At 44.8% G+C, this 14,308-nt stretch overlaps 1 protein-coding gene across 2 annotated transcripts in view; it reads left to right on the forward strand.

Moving 5' to 3' along the window:
• Positions 1-9,156: 9,156 nt before the first annotated feature.
• The window catches only part of PLAA (phospholipase A2 activating protein), a 42,867-nt gene continuing 37,715 nt past the window's right edge, over positions 9,157-14,308 (forward strand). Inside the window, exon 1 of one of the 2 annotated variants that reach the window (XM_041004526.1) lies at positions 9,157-9,603. In XM_041004526.1, the coding sequence (XP_040860460.1) occupies positions 9,455-9,603 (149 nt within the window). In that variant the 5' untranslated portion in view covers positions 9,157-9,454. The remainder of the gene's footprint in view (positions 9,604-14,308) is intronic. The other variant, XM_041004527.1, reaches the window with a different exon arrangement.

Below are 14,308 nucleotides of genomic sequence, written 5' to 3' on the forward strand. Positions count from 1 at the left end.
CTGGCAAATCCGAGCACCAGAAAAGAGTGTGGGTCGAGCCAGGTTTGGTCGCGACAAAAAACCAGTGCACAATAAGGAATGCCAAGGTGACGTTGTCTGTACCGGACAATTGCTGTGCCCATCCAGCATACATGAGAACCAGGAAGGGAAGGGGCAGAGCCGGTAGGGGGAATAAAGGGTGGTTCCCTTGCTGGACAGCTACTCCCACTGGAGAGTGCGAGCTGGGATAGGGCACAGACCAGACTAAGCAGGGCTACAACACCTGTGTGCCTCATGTGGGCTAGATCAGGGAAAAGCCAGGCTGGGCTGATTATTCCTACTGGTGCCAACCAAAATTAGAGTGGGTAAGGGTTGTTTGGGCTTAGCTACAGCATCAGCTGGCTGAAGCTGGCACTGGGGGATAATTCTGTCAAGTCAAACCACAGAATCACCTGGAAAGTGCGTAATCTGGGAGTGGGAGTGGGAATGGCCTGGGAGGGAAATAGTGGGCTCCTCCCTCTTGGGTTACCACTTCCATGGTAGGGCACGAAAACTAGGACAGGGGCTGGGTGGCTAGACAGAGAGGCACTCAACAAAATCCGAGAGGGCTGGATTGTTGAGCTGGTTAGATGGAACTAAGCTTCAATACCCATTGACATGTACGAGAGCCAAATGTGGTGTGGGACAGACTAGACTAGTCTGCTACACATATTGGCAAACCAGGGTAGGGGGCAGGCCTGGTGGGGGTTATTGTGGGTCGCTCTGACTAGGCTGCAGCTGCTGCTGGTTTATGTGAGGGCCGAAAATGTGCTGGGCAGCACCAGGCTGGGCTGCAACACCCATTGGTTCCAGTGGAAGTCAGGGCTGAAAACAACCAACTCAGCAATTGCAACCACCAGCTGATCGGGGCAATGAACTGTGCCGGGCCCTGTGCTTGCTAGTACGTACAAGAATCTGGTCTGGGAACACTTCAGACAAAGTTGCTTTTGGGATCTACCCAATTAAACTGCCAGACTCAGAACCTAACCAAGAAAAGACAGAAGACAAGAACAGGTCAATCAACCATCTCAGCTATATGTTGGCAGCGAAATACTAGGCAAACGGAGACTCTATGATGGACTATGTCAATCAGTGGATTCTTCAACGACCTCATCATGCTTGGAGTGGGGAGACTGGTAGCGATTCATAACTGGTGAACTATCAAAACCACTTGAGCAAGTATCTCAGAGCATGCCCCAAATCCGGGACCTGGGGTGGGTGAGAAACTGGGTGGGGTTTCTCCCTCATTATCCCCCTTTACCTCAGATACATGAAGGAAACAAAATGTAAATAATAGTCTTACCCACTTTCCTATAGCCCTTGAACCTTTTTACCCTAACTATGTAAAGATTGTGAAAAATATAATAAAAAAATAAAATACAAAAAAAATTTGCAAAGAAGATGCTCTCCTTTGACTGAAATTGGAGTCAAGTTCCTGTCAGTCTTTTTGGGCTATTCTCTTCTTGATCTTTCCTCCTCATCCTGTTAAACTGAATTTGAGGAAGAATCTGGCTAAGTCAGTTTGGCAAAAAAAAAAAAAAAAAAAAAAGAAGAAAAAAGAAAAGAAAAAGAAAAAGAAAAACCCTCCCCATCAGTATTTGACCACTCTTGCTGTCTTTTCACTTGGTCCTACTTCAGCAAGAGGTTTTCACTATGATATGTCTTCTTCATAACTATCTGTGAACTGACCCTCACTCTGCTCTTAGATAGAAATTCCCACATGCTGTGCATAGTCAATGTTGAGCTCAATCTCTCTCTGGTTGCAAAACTCCATTGCACTGGGTCCTATGCCTGTTGCTAGTCACTCTTGAATATACCTGCATTACTGTTTTTAGCAAGTGCTATGGTCTGAATATATGTTTGTTTTCTTTTCTTTTTTAAGATTTATTTATTTTTATTGCAAAGTCAGGTATATAGAGAGGAGGAGAGGCAGAGAGAAATATCTTCCCTCCGATGATTCACTCCCAAAGTAACTGCAACAGCCAGTGCTGTGCCGAACTGAAGCCAGGGGCCCAGCTCTTCTGGGTCTCCCTGTGAGTGCAGGGTTTCAATGCTTTGGGCCATCCTCAACTGCTTTCCCAGGCTACAAGCAGGGAACTGGGTTAGAACTGGTGCTCATATGGGATACCAGAGCTTTCAAGGCTAAGACTTTAGCAACTAGACCACACGCTGGGCCCTGTGCATGTTTTCAATACGTGTATGTTGAAGACAATCCCCTAACGGCTGGTACTAGGACTTGGGACCTTTGGGAACTGACCTGGACATGAAGAGCACAGACCTTGGGAACAGACTGCCTCCTTTTCAAAGATGCTCAATGTAGCTTTGCAGCCCTTTCTGCCACGTCAGCACACAGCAAAATGCCACTGTCTACCAGGGAACCCCAGGTACTGACTCAACTAGCTCTTTGGTATTAGACTTTCCAACCTTCAGAACTGTGAGCAATACATTTCTGTTGCAAATTTCAGTTCAAACTATTTTATTACAGCAAACTGACTAGACTAAGTCACAAGTAGACTTGATTACTTTTTCTGTAATAGGAATTGGTTCTTATAATACCCCATTTGGGTTGGCTAATAGTGCTTATCTAAGTTCAGTTCCTACCATCCCAGATAGAAAGCAACTCTCTCCTAATGCATTACTTGGAAAACATTTTTTTTTTTGGTAGCCTTATTATTTTCTCAGGCAGATACTTCAAAAGGAATCTGAGGATGTGGCCTTGCAGTACTAAAACATGTGTCAGTGTTTTTTCAAGCCTTGTAGGTCAACACTGAGTCCTAGTCAAAAAGAGGCTTATAGGAGCCTAGCTAGAATTTGGCCAAGGAGAGAAATTTTGTTGTTTCTTCATTTGTCATGTTACTCCCACAAGGCTGTGAATTCATTGAGAACAGATGTTTCTTACTTTGTATCCAGAGTACCTGCATGGAATAAAGAGTCTTAACATAGAGGCATAGCTATAACGGTAACAGTGAAATCCCAATAGTGCACTAACATCAAATAACCAGGTAGCTGAGCCTCACGGGGAAAAAGAAAATCAGAATCAAGAGCCAAGTAGCACTTTTATTAAGTGGAATTTATTTAATCCAGGTAGTGGGTTTCATCTTTTACTTTCCTGATTCTGCATCTACTGTTGCAGCCGCTTTCAAGAAAATATTTCATCCTCTCTTACATTTATATTTTATCTTAAGGTTTCTTACTCATAGTAATTGCTTATTCATTATTGCTACTTTATCTAGGGCCTCTGCTGGCTTGTTGTAAAGACACAATTGTTTCTTATGTGGCTTTTGGTTAATGCTTCCCATTGCCACATTATTGTCCTATACCAAATTTCTCAGTGAAAGGAAACCGGATTCATTAATTAAGGCAATTAGGTAATCCTTAGGCTGTTTGTCCAGTTGATTACTTTTCTCCCTCAGGCAATGCATGGGGTTTGACAAAGAGGATATGAATATACCAAAAGTATCCCAAGGTCCAAGGAGCAAAAACATTAACAACATAAATAACTAAATAAGGAAAACAGGCCTGGCACAGTAGCCTAGCAGCTAACAGTCCTCACCTTGCACGTGCCAGGATCCCATATGGATGCTGGTTCTAATCCCGGTGTCCCCATTTCCCATCCAGCTCCCTGCTTCTAGGCTGGGACAGCAGTCAAGGATGGCCCAAAGCCTTGGGACCCTGCACACACGTGGGAGACCCAGAAAAGGCTCTCGGCTCCTGGCTTCGGATAGGTGCAGCACCAGCCATTGAGGTTACTTGGGGAGTGAATTATCAGACAGAAGATCTTTATCTCTGCCTCTCCTCCTCTCTGTATACCTGCCTTTGCAATAAAAATAAATAAATATTTTTTTTAAAAACTATAGATATGAAACATATGCAATCTGTTCCCTTTATATGTTTTTCTAAAAATCAAGGAATATATTACTTTGTTTACTTTAAATAAAATAATGATTAAACTTCATATTAGCCATCATTTTGTGAATCTGTTGCAGGTGTGAGAGATCACACCAGAGAAGACTAGTATGTATTAAGAAGTCTTTATTAACCAGTTTGGTGATGGCAGTGCCCACTAAAAATTAGCAAATGAAGTCACCATGGTGATCCAGTCTGAATTGAAACCCTGAGAGGAATAAATGGTCATCGCCGTGAAACCCATCCATTAAACTGAAGACCTATGTCCCAGCTCCTCCAGTAATATAAATTATCCTAAGAGACATGCAGTAAACAACCCGGACACATTTATGAAGTTGCAGACATTGAACCTTTTCCTGGCTTCTCTGTCCATATTGCATTACTGCTGGGCCTTACCTCTCCTGAAACTCTTGGAAGTATGCTAAGTAGAAATACAAAGCATCTTAGCATTTGAATCTTCCCTGACTTGCCCAAGCAGTCAGGAATATAGATGTGCAGGGGCCATGTTCAGAGGCTTCCTGTCCTCACAGTCTGACAACAGGAAGCCAGAGAGCAAGCAGGTATTGGGGAGGCCAATGGGAGCACACAACCAAGTGAGAGCCCCTCCCTACCATGGGTCTTTATGGGGACTTGTGAAGGGAGCAGTTTCACAATACCACCCCCTCTCAGGTTCCAGGCAATGAGGTGAGCATCACAGATGAGCAGAAGGGATCACATAGGTGGGGAAGGTGTGGCTTCCAAGCTCATGACCCTGAACTAGCTGCCTAAGACCATAAAAAATCATGCAATCTCTTCACTCTTTCAAAAGCATGAGGATAATATTAGATAGTAACAAAAGAAAAAAAAAGCTGACTCAATGTATTATCCTTAGAAGAATGCCCTTCCTTTCTTTGGGCATTAAAAACTTGAAACCAACTATCCATTTTAACAGTTCTTAAAGAGAAATGTTGAAACAAATCTTTGCTTTGTAACTTTTTCTTTAATCTCCCATAATGCCATCAAGAACAACATGATTCAGAGGCTTCCAACCACCCTGAAAGATGGCAATCATATTGCACATTTTGTACTTTTCCCCTTATGTTCCAATGGATCTGCTGTTCTCTATTTTGTGGGGGGAGGGTGGGAATTCATAGTCTCAACTTTCTAAGACATGGAAATATTAAAAACTGTGGCTTCACCAACTGTGGTTTATGCCATGTATATAACAATTCTTGGGTTCCAGGGTTTGACTTGTGATTTTTTTTTTTGCCTTTGCAGAGGTGCAGCTGTGATACACGTTTGGTAGAAACAGTCCTTAACTTTTGAATGTGGCTGTCTTCCTGGCCTGGTGATATGTAGTACAGAACTCTTTGTATGCTGAGCAGTGGCAGCAGCTGCGACTCTGAGTACACCAACGGATCAGGTGTGTGATATAGTACACTGGGCTGCCAGTGTTTTTCTGATGTGGATATTCAATAGGGAAGATATTTAAATTTTTATTAAAAAATATCCTTGGTGTTGGGCCCAATACCGTGGTCTAGCAGCTAAAGTCATCACCTTGAAAGCGCCAGAATCCCATTTGGGTGCCGGTTCTAATCCTGGCAGCTCCACTTCCCATCCAGCTTGTGGCCTGGGAAAGCAGTTGAGGACAGACCAAAGTCTTGGGACCCTGCATCCACATGGGAGACCAGGAAGAAGATCTGGGCTCCTGGCTTTGGATCGGTGTAGCACTGGCCGTTGCGCTGACTTGGAGAGTGAATCATCGGGTGGAAGATATTTTTCTTTGTCTCTCCTCCTCTCTTGTATATCTGACTTTGCAATAAAAATAAATAAACCTTAAAAAAAATCCTTGGCGTTAAATGATTTTGCCGTTTAGCCTTGTATTGATGCTCGGAGCATGTTTAAGATAATCAAGGCTAAACTGTGATGTTTGCTAGATTAGAAAATAATAAAAGAAACAATCTGAGAGTTTCTAAACTACAAGGGCCAAGAGAGAGCTGCAGGGAGAGAAAGTGGAAGCGAATCAGTTAAAAAGCAGAGATCAACAGAAGATTGTTTCCTGTTCACAAACATGTGACCAAATCTCCTGCTTAGGTACACATTTTTCAGACTATTATCCCAATTCATACCAAAAGCAGCACATATGCCTATGGATTGTTCTCCTATCCCAAATTTTCCCCTGCTTTGTAGTTTTCTGCCTTTGCTTATAGCCTGTGTGTGTCACTGTAAACAATGTGTGTTTTTCTTGCCCAATTTTTTATTATAAGACTGCTCTTGGCTGCAAGGTTCTATGGACATAGACCAATACTGACTAGTCTTGTTGTTTGTAATTGTGGAGTTTGGCCCACCACCCAGTCATTCTCTGGCTAGCTGATGGCTCAATATAATTTTTTAAAAATATAAAAAAATATAATTTTTTTTTCGATGAATACTAAAAGTACCAGCACCCCATGTAGGCGCCATAGTGTCCTGGCTGTTCCACTTCCCATTGAGCTCCCTGTTAATGACCTGGAAAAGCAGCAGAGCGTGGTCCAAAGCCTACCCGTATGGAAAACCCTGGAGCAGGTTCCTGGATCCTGCTTTTGGATAGCTCAATTTCAGCCATCATGGCCATTTGGAGAGTGAATCTACAAATGTAAGATCTTTCTCTCTGCAAACCTGCTTTTCAAATACAAAATAAAAATTAAAAATAAATAAATACCATAAGAAGTTAGATGATATATACTGAAGGCATATTATCTGGATGTATATCAAAAACTTCATGAAAAATAAAATTAGGGCCTGCTATGATGGCTCTACTGACTAAATACTCACCTTACATGTACTGGGATCCCATATAGGCACCAGTTTGGGTCCCAGCTGCTCTACTTCACTTCCAGCTTTCTGCTTGTGGCCCGGGAAAGCAGTAGAGGACAGCCCAAAACTTTGGGACACTGCACCTGTGTGGGAGACCTGGAAGGAGCTCCTGGCTCCTCGTTTCTGATTGGTTCATCTCTGGCAAATTGTGGGCACTTGGGGAGTGAAGCAGCAGATGGAAGACCTTTCGCTTTCTGTCTCTCTTCTGCGTTAATCTGACTTTCCAATAAATAAATAAAGTTTAAAAAAAATAAATCTTCTACATGGGTTCCTTTTAATTCTTAGTTCTAGTTTTTAACGTAGACTTTGCCTGAAATCTAATATACTTCAAGAAATTACAAAAATATATGGACAAAATATTTCATGTATCATAAATGTGATGTGAAATATATACTGTTCCATAATGCATATTGCAAATATATATTAAAAATCTATGGTGGTTTAATATTAAAAACAAAATCTTAAAAAATAGAAATAAGAGGAATGTTTATTTAGTATCAAACTATCATCAAATTCAAATGTAGTTTTTCTATGAACTTTTTTAATATAACTTATATATGAGTCAGCAAACTGGAGGGTTAGTACTCAAGGTTAATGAAAGGTCCCGATTGAAATTTATTCCAGTGAAAAAGAAACACATTGGCCAGCATCATGGAATAACAAGCTTCTATCTATGATGCCAGCATCTCATTTAGGCCCTGATTGGAGTCTTAGCTGCCCTACTTCTGATCAAGCCCCCTTACTAATGTTATCAGGGAAAGCAGCAGAAAATGGCTCAAATGCTTGGGTCTCTGTACTCCTGGGACAGATAGGGAAAAAAGAACCTGGCTCCTGGCATAGTCCTGGCATTTGAGGTCATTTGGCCTCACAAACAGGGAGTTGAATGGGAAGTGGAGCTGCCAGGATTAGAACTGGCGCCCATATGGGATCCCAGCATGTTCAAGGCGAGGACTTTAGCCTCTAGGCCATGCTCTCGGGCCCTCATGTATCATATTTCAATACCAGTTTGTCATCTGTATCTTTCTAGTTCTTCTCTGGAACCAATACAGTTTTAATTAATATTTAATACAGTATTTACTGTGTTGAAACATGCTTGTGTATATTTCGTTTTAAAAGAACTTTTTAAATTTGAAAGGCAGGGGAACCGTGGGAGGAGGAATGAACCGGTTTACTTACCAAATGGCTTTGGGACCCCACACACACATGGAAGACCTCAAAGCTCCTGGCTCTTAGCTTCGGTCTGATCGGCTCTGCTCTGGCCATTGCAGCCAGCAGTGTGGCCACGTGAAGAGTGAACCAGCGGATGGAAGATCTTTCTGTTTCTCCTTTTCTCTCTAAATCTCACTTTCCAATCAAAATAAATTTTAAAAAAGAAAGCTATTGAAGATTATTGAGCAGAGATTGTAGCTTCTTACGGCTCTAAATAGCTTTATACAGGTTTTAAGGATAGCCCCTTTAAGATTTTCATGTGTAGAGTTGGTGAGAGAGCAGAGGCAGAAAGGTTGAGCACATTGAAATAACTGGAGAAAACGAGGCAAACTTGTAGCAACTGTAATACATATCCGGTTATGTCCATCTGGAGATAAGCAGAATGAAGCAAAGTAGTTAAGTCCGCTCAGAGAAAGGTTAAATAAAAGCAATAGAGGGTACTGAAGTGCCAACCTTTCACGACTATTTTTCAAGAAACAAATCAGGGAGTAGGGATTCCAAACCCGGAGTGGGTGTTTCTAAAAGGAAGTCAGCAAAGTGCAAGAGGACTCATTTGTAAGGGTTTGTGAAGTGCAGCTGGATGTAAGAGTTGAGGTTGGGAGGGAAATTGGCTGTAGGAGAGCAGGTCGTGCGGGTAAACACCCTGGCCGTCCAGGTAGACTTCTGTTGGCAAGCAGCATCACCTTATCAAAAGCCCAATACGAGGTATTTCCAGCCTTAGCCAGGGCTACTCAATCAGAATCTGATTTTTAATAAATCACCAGGAAAAAGTAGGCGCTCTTTGAAAGAACTGTTATTTGCTAATTTTGACGGAAGACAAGGAGATTACAGTAACTCGAAACAAAGGCAAGTTTAAGTTCCCTCCCCCCTCAAAAAAAAAAAAAGTTTGGCTTCCTTAAATGTCAAGTGGCTGCAGGGGAGGTTTGGGGAAGACCGGTAGAGCAGTCCCTATCAAAAGCCAGCAACCAACCCCAACCCGTGTGCTAACCTCGGCCCACTCCGATCTGAACTATCCTGGATCCTACGCGCCGGCTGAGGACGCCCCACTGGCGCGCGGCATTGTGGGACTTGTAGTCCCAATCCGTTAATCGAATTACAACAAACAGTTCGCATAGGGTCTGTGTTTGCAAAGGACCCGGAGGAGAAGAGCCGCGGGTGTCCTTATCTCTTCCCCTGTGGGCCACTATGGGAGGAGAGCCAGAGCGGCGCGCGGGCTTCGGCAGCCTCGACGCGCACGCTCTGCGTCATGGCGGGCTGAGGCGGATGATGAATTCCGGCGTGCTAATCAGGGTTGCTGTGTCACTCGGCCCGCTCGGCGCACCCCTTCCCCGCCGCCCTTCCGCACCGGCTCCAGGGCTCTTCCGGTCCCCGGCGAGCCGCTCGTCACCTGCACTCCTGTGTCTGTGCGGCTTGGAGCACGCCGCGTCTGCCCTGCCGACTGATCTCGCGCGGTGCCCGGAGTCCGGGCGCCGGAAGGACTCTGGCCATGGCTAGCGGGGCCGCCAGGTACCAGCTGAGCTGCTCACTCCCTGGTCACGAGCTGGACGTGCGGGGCCTGGTGTGCTGCCTTTACCCGCCGGGGGCCTTTGTGTCTGTGTCCCGAGATCGCACCACACGCCTGTGGGCCTCAGACAGGTGAGCGCCGCGAGCCTCGCTGCCCGGTCCGTGTTGGCAGCTCCCCGGCGAGAGGACAGCGCGTCTCTGCGCTGTGGTCACCCGCGCTTCCCGTCTCTTCCTGGCGCCTCCTCGGCTTCCCGCTCGCTCCCCGGTCTCAGAGCTTTGGCACTGTGCGTGAGACAGGAGCGAGGTTCAAGTGGAAGGAACACCGGGGTGGGGGGCGCTGAGACCTGCTTTCTTACTCCTCCTACCCGGTGACCTTGGGCGAACCCCCTGTTTTGAGGGGACAGAGGGGAGGGCTTCGATGTTTGGACAGTGTTCTCCCAAGTTTCTTCTAGATTTACAAGTTGACTGGTTCCGTGTGCACCTTGCTGAGGTGGCGTGCCCTCGTTCAAACCTCAAAGTTGTACCGTGGTCTTCGTTCAGGTTCAGGTTAAGAACACGTCAGTCCTCAGAAATGGCATTGAATCCTTCCGCGCCGTGCAGTTTAGATTCCTTAGTTTTGGATCTGCGGGAATCCGGTGCGGGGGTTTTGGGGAGAGCTCGGATGAAACCTCAAATGGCTTATTGAGGGGTTGTGCTGTTTTCTTGACCAGATAGCCCCCACTGTCCTCAGAAACTTTACCATCGACTCTGATTTGGTTTTATCAGGATATTTAAAGACCAGAAAAGAAATTTGAGTTCTGGAAAAGGAAACTTGGAGGTTAGCAGCTTTATTACAGCCCTAGGGCTGGAGGTTTCGGAGTTGAGATGACCGTCGTGGTTCATTGCTAACCGCAGAGGGCCCCCCTGTTCATTGGCTGTGTTAGTGGAGCTGCCTTAGAGTCCGCCGGGGAAGATGGGTCAGAAAATAAGCAAATAGAAGAGTTGGAAGGCGGCACGGGTACTATGAAGAAAGCAAGAATCGTGGGGAGATGCAAAGACAGAAATCTCTCTGAAGAAGTGTGGTTTTGGCATTTGAAGCACTCACCAGTTGGGCTGAGCAGGTGGGCTTTGGAGTTCTAAGTGCTTTCCACGCTTGAGAAGGTGGGGGCAGGGAGTGAACTGTGAGCTGACAGGAGCAGCGTGGGAAGTGGAGCAGCAGCTCTGAATGACCCCTTGAAATGTGGGCACTTGGAGGATGGTGGGCCAGGGCTTGTCCAGGCAGATCCTCGTGGAGGTGATGGCGGTGATCACAGCCAACACTTTGTGCTAGATAAGACTGCATGCTTTTTAAAAGCAAGCCCTTGTTTACAATTGAATGGGTTGACCTCTTCTAAGATTCTGTGGTATTCCAAACCACTTATTAACACTAGTTATATAACTTTTTTGTGTAGTTGAGTACAAATATTGATTATGCTTGAATTTTTTTTTAAGATTTATTTATTTATTGGAAAGTCAGATACACAGAGAGAAGGAGGGACAGAGAGGAAGATCTTCCATCCAATGATTCACTCCCCAAGTGAGCGCCACGGCCGATGCTATGCCGATCCAAAGCCAGGATCCACACGGGTTCAGGGTCCCAAAGCCTTGGGCCGTCTTTGACTGCTTTCTCAGGACCATGCCGCCGGGCCCCGATTATACTTGAATTTTTAAAAGTTTAAAATTTGGTCTGGGGCCCGGAGGTGTGGCCTAGCAGCTAAAGTCCTCGCCTTGAACGCGTCAGGATCCCATTTGGGCCCCGGTTCTAATCCCGGCAGCCCCACTTCCCATCCAGCTTCCTGCCTGTGGCCTGGGAAAGCAGTCGAGCACGGCCCAAAGCCTTGGGCCCCTGCACCCGTGTGGGATACCTGGAAGAAGTTCCTGGATCCTGGCTTTGGCCCGGCATAGCTTTCCAATAAATAAATACATTTTAAAAAATTTTTTTGGTCTGGTGGAAGCATCTGCCCAGTAGGATGTAAGCGCTGCTGGCAGGATTATCTGAAGGGTGCCTGTTGAACTATCCTGTCATCATTAAGCTTGGTTTTGTAGGATTGTGTTAGGTTGACAAGAGTTGCTGCATGGATTGCATTTACATGCAACTTAGGGCTGAAATGATACTCTGCTGGACAACCGACTTTTCATTTAGCTCATACTGTTTTTTTTCTAATTATTGTTCATGTACATATTCAATTAACACTGATTAGGAGCTTGCATTTTTCCAGGCACAGGGCTACCTAATGAGTGATAGGTGAGGTAGAATTATTTGACTTCTCATTTTCAACTGCACAGGTCAAAACATCTCAGAATCACTAGGTGTTACTGCTTCAGGCCTCTGTCAGTCTTCCCCTGTCTATTACCAACTTTGGGAAGTGGAGCTGCCAGGATTAGAACTGGCGCCCATATGGGATCCTGGCGCTTTCAAGGCAAGGACCTTAGCTGCTAGGTCACGCCGCCGGGCCCCGATTATGCCTGAATTTTAAAAAGTTTAAAATTTGGTCTGGGGCCCAGTGACGTGGCCTAGCAGGTAAAGTCCTCGCACTTTACCTTGATTGCTTTGGCCATTTGAAAACTACCCAGGCACAACTCCAGACTTAAGACCCTGCGTCTGATTTTCATGAACTATGCTCTGAAGCCAAAGTAACCTCTCAGTCATATAAGCATTAGGATTTAAGTAATAATAATAATAAATAAATAATAAACATTAGGATTGTGGGTCAGTTCCTTTCCCACTATGCTTTCATTTCCTGTTCTCAAAAATTTTTCATAGAACTATTCTTTTAGTGGTTTACATTTATATATATGTATGTTTTTCATATATATGTATATATATATATATAGCAAGGTTGTAAGCATTGATGGTTAGTTTCTAGTATGAAATATGAGAATTAACTCTGTTACTTAATCATATTATATGCAAGGGTGTTTTAAAGAGTTTGCTGGTGGTTTGGGGGGAATTAGGGGAGTTATTTAGGCTAGTGTTTGCTCATACACCATTTCTGCGTAGCTGGGTTGGATATCGGCGTCCTGCCCTGATTCCAGCTTTCTGCCCATGTGATCCTGGGAGGCAGCTGTCAAGTCCTTCTGCCCTTGCTGTCTGCAGAGGGTCTCTCACACAGGTGCAGGGTCCCAAGGCTTTGAGCCATCCTCCACTGCTTTCCCAGGCCACAAGCAGGGAGCTGGATGGGAAGTGGAGTACATGGGATACGAACCTGTACCCATATGGAATGCTGTACTTGGAGGAGGAGGATTAGCCCATGTTCCTGCGTGCAAGTTGCTGGCTGTGAGCTCCTCAGGAAAATCATCCCCCTGGGTCATTGACTGAGCTGATGGCCTGGCTTCCAGTGCTCCAGTATGAATGTACATGTTTCTCACACCCCAAGACTCAACTTCCTTTGTCTCTACCCTCTCATACTTTCATCTTCTCCTAAGATAAAAGTTTTACACTTTTTGCCATGTGCAGGAGAGCAGTTGGTTAGGGTTGTCTACCTTTTCTTAGGAGGGGCAATGGTAGAGGTCTGTAATACCTTAATTTTTCATGGATTCAAGAACTTATTTGTGTTTACATATTAAACAATATGTCAGTAACTGGACCAGGTCTGAATATCTGAATAAGAATGCCACAGACCACTACAGCAAATACCTATGCTGGAAGGTACTAAGGGATTCAGAAGTAGATTTAGTGGTTTATATATTTATGAGCATGTTTTTTTTTTTTTTTTTGCTAGAAGCAAGCAGACACAGCTCCCAAATGTCTGCAGTGGTCACAGTGGCTGAAAGCAGGAGCTAGGAACTCAGTCTGTCTTTCCCGCATAGATGACAGGGACCTAACTGGGCATTACCACTGCCTCCCAGGCTGTGCATAAGCAGGAAGTCGGAATCTGGAGCAAAGCTGGGACTTAAATGCAGGCGCTCATTTTGTGAGATCAAATGTCTGTCCCCTATGTCTTTATTATGGACAAAATGGCTTCAGAAGCACATCAAAGGGACATGCACTGCGGTGTAGTGGGTAAAGCTACTGCTTAGAGCTCCAGCGTGTCTCAGGTGCCTGCATCAGTTCAAGTCCTGGCTGCTTTACTTTCGGTCCAACTCCCCGCTGGTGGCTTGGGAAGAGTAGCAGACTGTTCCTCTAGGACTGTGCCGCCGCATCCACGCGGGAGACCTGGGAGAAGCGCCTGCCTGCTGGCTTTGGACTGGCCCAGCTCCAGCCCTGGCAACCATTCGGGAAGTGAACCAGTGGATGGAAGAACTCTGTCTCTCTGTAACTCTGCTTTTCAAATAAATACATCTTAAAAAGAAAAAACAAACAAAAGCACTAAAAGCTCACTAAATGAAGAGAAGTTAAAGTGGACTACCTCCAGACATTTTCCCTTTAAAGACATTTTTATGTGATTCCGCTTTGACCTGATTCTGAAGACTTTGTGCTGGTCTTCCTCATTCTAGTCCCAACTTCTTTGACCTTATTTCAAGAGATGTAGAATTTCTGATAATTCTTTTTCTCTCCGGGTTTGTGTTTGTGTATGTGGTTTTATATATATATCTATACATATATATATAATTTAATATTGTAACTATTTTTAAGTGTAGAATTGATGGAGCAGACATTATGGCAGAGTGGGTTAAGTGTATACCTTAAGTGTTAGAGTGCCAGTTCAAGTCCCAGCTGGACCACTTCAAATAGAGCTTCTTACTAATGCATCCCGGATAGCAACAGTGATGGCTTAAGTGCTTGGATCTCTGCCACTCACATGGGAGACGTGAATGAAGTTACAGGCTTGTGGCTTTAGTTTGTAGACATTTGGGAAGTGGACCAGAGATGGATGAT

This window comes from Ochotona curzoniae, unplaced genomic scaffold (genome assembly GCF_017591425.1).
Source record: "Ochotona curzoniae isolate NIBS_2020 unplaced genomic scaffold, NIBS_Ocur_1.0 scaffold_3208, whole genome shotgun sequence".
In the NCBI taxonomy this organism is placed as follows: Eukaryota; Metazoa; Chordata; class Mammalia; order Lagomorpha; family Ochotonidae; genus Ochotona; species Ochotona curzoniae.